The following is a 6,045-nucleotide window of genomic DNA, read 5'->3' as shown; positions in this document are numbered from 1 at the left end:
ATTTTATTTTCAGTTATATAGCTTTCTTATAACATTGCATCATACTGTTACAGTTGGAGTTTTAAAACCACTCTCTGTCTTTTAAGCTATAAAACAAAGCAGAAATAACGACCCTTTGCACTTTCCTGCAGTAAAACCTTATCTCAGGCTGTCTCTCACTATTTCTTGGCTGTTTAAGTGCTTCAGAAAACAGGGCTGTATTGACCCAGTGGGTCGAATAGTTCAGAGAAGCTCTTTTACATAGATAACAACTGCTGTCTTAAAAGTTTTGTAACTCTTCCTGTACTGGAAAACAATACAAGACTCTTTTCTTTGCTACTAATGTTCTATTTCTTAGCTGTACTACACATACAACTCATTATCTAATAAGTTTATTTTCACTTCAGGTTTGCTTTAAAGGACACCCGAAGCGAAAATAAAATTATGAAATAAAACAAACCTAAAAATGACTTTTAAGATATTCCACAGTTTTATTTTATGTTAATCTACTTTTTAAGTTTTTACTGGTTTATTGTTTTTGCTCAATGACACATTCATTGAAGTATGCCAGAGCTAAAATCTATGAACTATTGGCCCTTTTTATCTCTTTCCTGCTCTCAGAAGCCATTTTCTGCTAGGAAAGTGTTTTATAGTTGTAATTTCTTATCAGTGAGGGTCACACTGTAGTCACTTCCTGTCTGAGTCGGGACTGAGTCAGCCACTTACATACATGATATTTTACTCTTTCAGGCAGAGAAAGAAAAAAGGAACGCAGCATACTTATTAGTGTGCTTGGCACTGTACATACACATGTCTATCTCATCATGTCACATGTCACTTCAGGTATCCTTTAAGCTGGCCATACATACAATTAACGGAGTAGACTATACCATCAAATCAAACTGTTTCTGAGTTTTTTAATTCGTTTAACCAAAAGCGATCGATCGTCAGTGTAAAAATGAAAGAAACTTGGCCGGTCAGGTTGGAAAATTGTATCTGTTGGGTTTTGGAGTCCTCTTGATTGATTCCTGTTGGATTGGACGTAGACTTGTGCACACATACGCTTACCTTCTTTGTACTTTTTATTCCTGTTCGATCATCAGCGCTGATTGCCGTGTGTGTGGCACTGCAATCTATTCAGTTTAAACTAGCAGACAGTATTTATTTTTACAAAGTAGTCAATCAAATCGGAAGTCTGTTTGAACACAGCAATCTCCCTGAGAAGGTTGTGAATGCCGGGACGTCATAGATAAGCAGCCAGCGGCTCCGTGATGGCGAATCGGTCACAGTGCAGAGTAGAAGCTTCTGAGATCCTCAGGGCTGTCCTGATCTTGTGGAGGCTGTGATAGGTGCAGGTCTGTCATGATCACTATGTACCCCTAGAGGGAGACAGTCAGCCATTGTCAGGATAGACTTCCAACGAACATGAACTCTATATTTAAAGGACAACTAAAGTGAGAATATGGATGCTGCCATGTTTATTTCCTTTTAAACAATACCAGTTGCCTGGCAGTCCTGCTGGTCTACTTGGTTGCAGTAGTGTCTAAATCACCAGAAAAAAGCACGCAGCTAATCTTGCCAGATCTGACAATTTCAGAAACGCCTGATTTGCTGCATGCTTGTTCAGGGGCTATGGCTAAAAGTTTTAGAGGTAGGACTGGATTTACCATAAGCCACTGTGCCTACAGGCGCCTGATGATGGAAAGGCGGCTCACTCCCCTCCCTAAGTGCCTCCCTCCTGCCTTCCCTATGCAGAGTCCTGAGCGGAATGTAAATGAGAGGTTACTCACCTGGGTCTCTGCAGTCCATCTCCCTTCAGTCGGGGGCACCACTAGCTACTTAGCATTAGGTAGCCAGAGGTGCTTTCAGTATTAACCTCTTGAGGACTGCAGGGCTAAACCACCCTAGTGACCAGGCCATTTTTAGTAAAAAAAGGCCACTGCAGCTTTAAGGCCAAGCTGCAGGGCCGCACAAGATAGCACACAAGTGATTTCCCCCCCCCCCCCCTTTTCTCCCCACCCACAGAACTCTCTGTTGGCAGGATCTGATCGCTCCCCCTATGGTTATTTGTTTTTTAATAAATATTTTTGTTTGCGTTTTAAAAAAAAAAGAAACTGTTTCTTTAAACCCTTCCCTCCCTCCCTCCCCCCCCCCCCCCAGCCAGCCAATCATGGCGATCAGCTCTCATAGGCTTCACCCTATGAGAGCCGATCGCTCTCTTGTCCCCCAGTGCAGCGCTGCTGCTGATCCCAGCGCTGCACCATGTAAATAGACGGCGATCACGTCGTCTAACAGTCTCCCGAGCGCGGGGCGGAGACTGAAGGTGGGGCGGAGCTCCGCCCCCCAAGCAGGAGATGCTCGCGCAGCCTGCGCGCGATCTCCTGCAAAACAGAGCCCCAGGACTTTACGCCAATCGGCGTTAGGCGGTCCTGGGGCTGCCGCCGCGGCCACGCCCGTCGGCGTGATGCGGTCGGCAAGAGGTTAAGGGGCACCTGTAGCTACCTATGATGGAGAAGGGAAGTAAGGGAGAAGTGACAGCTGGGACAGCCAGAACACTTGCGTTGTGGTTCGGCTGGGGTTTGTAGGTTCATGGAGGGCGGAGTCTAGGGTTCCAGGATATCTGTGCCTATAGGCTCCTGTGATGTAAATCCGGGCCTGATTAGAGGCAGTGGATAAGTAGGACAGCCAGGCAGCTGGTATTGAAATAAATATGGCAGCCTTCATATCCACCTTGTTACAGTTGTCCTTTAGGCCCCTTTTACACTTGGACACTTTTTTTGCATTGTGTACGCTGTGCGCAGGGTAACGCAACAGCAATGAAAGTATATGGGGCCCTGTACACTAACCACACTGGGGGCGGAATGAAGGGAAGTCAATGCGCGACGGAAAAAAATATTAAATGTGTTGGCGGGGCGCATGTGCGAAACAACGAAAATACGAAGCTGGGAATCCAGTGACGTACTTCCTGGGCGAGGGGCAGTTAAGTGCGCGTCGGCGCACTCTGCTGCAGGGTCATATGAAGCCCTTTTTTGGCGTTATGATGCAAGAGGGGGCGGAGCAATACACACAAATCTCGCAACAGGTCAAAAACCGTCCTCCGTAAAGGGAGTCTGAAGAGAGAGGAATCTAAAGGCTGACATATTTATTTAATTTTATCCAATGCAGATTGCATGGCTGTCCTGCTGATCCTCTGCCTCTAATACTTTTAGCCATTGACACTGAACAAGCATGCAGCAGATCAGGTGTATTTGACTGAAGTGTGACTGAATTTACACACCTGAAACCAGCATGCTGCTAATCCAGACACTGCTGACCAGTTAGATCAGCAGGGCTGCCAGGCAACTGGTATGGTTTAAAAGGAAATGAATAAGGCAGCCTCCATATACCTCGTCTTGCTTCAGGTACCTTTAAATTGAGGATACTTACCTATCTAAAGGAGAGGCTCTGGATACCATAAAACCTTCCCAGTCCTCACTCGTCCCGTCGTTCATGAACTGTTCACAGTTGAAGATATTTGACCTGCTAGGTGGAATACCTATTTAGCGCTCCTCGTGCAGGCTTAAAAAGTACTCGCGTCCCAGAGAACCGTATCTTTCAGCATATAAGACGCTATTTTTATCTCCACAAAAATCTTAAATGCCAAATACAGGGAGCCTGACTTACGAATGCCCGCCGAGATGTCGTCTGGGGCTCACGCTCCGTCCCTGTGTCTCCCCTCCCCATGTATAAATAGCAGTGTCGGCAGCTAGGCCCACCTAATCCATAGTTCCCACAGGGATCGCAGACCTCTTCTCTTCTGCATGGTTCCCCTAGTGCTGGCTTCTGCTGATGATGTAATCAGCAGAAGCTGACACTAGAGGAGCCATGCTGGAGAGAAGAGATCTGTGATCCCTGTGGGAACTATGGATTAGGTGAGCCAAGCTGCCAACCCTGCTAATTATACACGGGGGTGTGGAGACACGGGGAGCCGGGGACACAATGATAGGGGGAGAACATCCAAAAGACGCCCCCTGCACCATGGATGCACTAGGCTTTTGCCCTCTAAATCTAGGTGCGTCTTATAGTCTGGAGCATCTTATACACTGAAAAATACTTCCAAAGATGAGCAGATCAGTATAGATCCACCCGTCTTTCAAAGCCTGCTGCGGAGTACTGAAGACACGGCTGGTTGCATAAACTCAATGGGGAACATCGGTGGAATGACGGGATGAAGCGAAGACCGGGAAGGCTGTAAGGTATGCAGAGCATTCTTTCTACATAGGGAAGTGTATAATAGGAAGCGAGTTTCTTCACTGCAGGTTCATTGAACAGTAAATAACTCAAATATTTAAAATGAACCTCCCCGTAACAACAGGTTTGTAAATAGTGTGGGCCGTTGGGGCACAAGCATTACGCACCTTTAGGGCCTGCTCCCCAGCCCCTTGTCTATATACCTCCAATACCCGCCCCCATCCCCACCCACCCCCATCGGCTCACACTTTTTATGAACCTCCCTTATATATTAACCCAGAAATGGATTAAGATGTAATACAACGCTAGGCAAGGTGGTAGATTTGGGGCCCCCTTGTGGTCCTCTTGGTAAGCTGAAATGGAGAGAGGTCTGAGAAGATGGCGGGTGAACCCCTTGACACCCACTAGGACCCAAACACCTGCCTAGGCTGCCTGGTGGATAATCCTGCTCTGTTTTAACTACGTAAGTACCAGTTGTCTTCGGTCAAGAACCTGCTCGTACAAAAATGGGGCTCACCAATGTCACGCCGCATTGAACCACCACTCTCGCTGGGCTTTTATCCACATTTGCGCCACCTCAATCACATTGGCTCACAGGGTCAAGTGCCAATGAAATTTGCTGGATAGTAGTAGTCCGGTTGCTGCGGGTCATATCTGAGCAGTCAGACGCAATGGACACTTGGATAAATGATGTAGGTAGGTCCTCACCTGCAGCACGCGAATCACAGGATTCTGGAGGCGGGGCATGTTGGCCGGGAACGGGAAGATGTTCTTGAGGTGCTCTGTGCATGGATTAAACAGAGGTCAGAGGTTAGGTCCCCGCAGTGTCACCCACTGTGAGCGCTTCCTAATAAAACAGGATAGTATACAGTGCCATCTTGTGGCCAAAAAGTAAAATCAAAATAAAAATATCCTTCTATCCCATATAGTTATTGACCCCTTCTAACCCACCCCCTCCCCGTAGCTACAAAAATAAAACACTTGTTGAAAAAAAAGTGACGACATTAAAAATAAATAAATACATAAATAGTTACCCTAGGAACTCAGCTTTTTTAATATGTATGTCATGGGGGTATACTACTGTTGTTTTTGCAAATAAGGGTTTGTAATTAGGGTACAGTGAGTGGACAAAAGAGATCTTTATTTACAAGTAAAATATTGTCACCATATATTGTATTAGGGACATAGCGTAATTTAAAATGGTGTGATAACCTGGATAAAATGAGCGAGTTTTTTCTACAAGTACTATTGTTTATTTAAAACCTGTAGGGAATGGAGTTGGAGAAATAGTGTATTTTTTTCATTTTTCCCCCCCTTGTTTTTCCTTTTACAACGCATAAAAAATAAAGCACCAGTAATTACTGAAAACTAATATCACCCACAAAAAGTCAAATTTGTGGCAAAAAACAAAACAAAAACCAGCTATAAATCATTTAGGTGTGATAAGCAGTGATAAAGTTATGGCCTAATGAATGGGAGGAGCCCCAAAAGGTGAAAATGGCGTTTGGCGGCTGGCGGTAAGGGTAAAACAGCCAGTGGGGTGAAGCGGTAAATAGTACATTTTTAATAACTTACAGTACTTGAAAAAACATTTGTACTTTTAAAAAAAAAGTAAACTTTAAACTCACTGTACACTCTTGAGATTCCTGATTATCCCGATCAGCGCTTAGGGAACCAGAGACGTTGGGGGAAAGCTTTTATACATACCTGGGGCTTCCTCCAGCCCCATACACACGGATCGATCCCATGCCGCCATCCTCCGCTGCCTGGATCCGCCGGCACCGGGTCCCGTCATTACCGCCAGTTGGCCAGCGGACGCAGCCAATTGTCCGCATC

General features: G+C 45.7%; 1 protein-coding gene across 1 annotated transcript in view; it reads right to left on the bottom strand.

Annotated features, from left to right (window-relative positions):
* Window positions 1–871: 871 nt before the first annotated feature.
* The window catches only part of LOC137542473 (bactericidal permeability-increasing protein-like), a 67,853-nt gene continuing 62,679 nt past the window's right edge, over window positions 872–6,045 (bottom strand). The window contains exons 9-10 of the mRNA XM_068264411.1: window positions 4,918–4,991; window positions 872–1,358 (exon numbers count right to left, since the gene is read on the bottom strand). Of these exons, the coding sequence (XP_068120512.1) occupies window positions 1,263–1,358; window positions 4,918–4,991 (170 nt within the window). The 3' untranslated portion in view covers window positions 872–1,262. The remainder of the gene's footprint in view (window positions 1,359–4,917; window positions 4,992–6,045) is intronic.

Source organism: Hyperolius riggenbachi, chromosome 12 (assembly GCF_040937935.1).
Source record: "Hyperolius riggenbachi isolate aHypRig1 chromosome 12, aHypRig1.pri, whole genome shotgun sequence".
NCBI classification, from domain to species: domain Eukaryota; kingdom Metazoa; phylum Chordata; class Amphibia; order Anura; family Hyperoliidae; genus Hyperolius; species Hyperolius riggenbachi.
The sequence above is the reverse complement of the archived record's forward strand: the minus strand, read 5'-3'. Positions and strand labels throughout refer to the sequence as shown.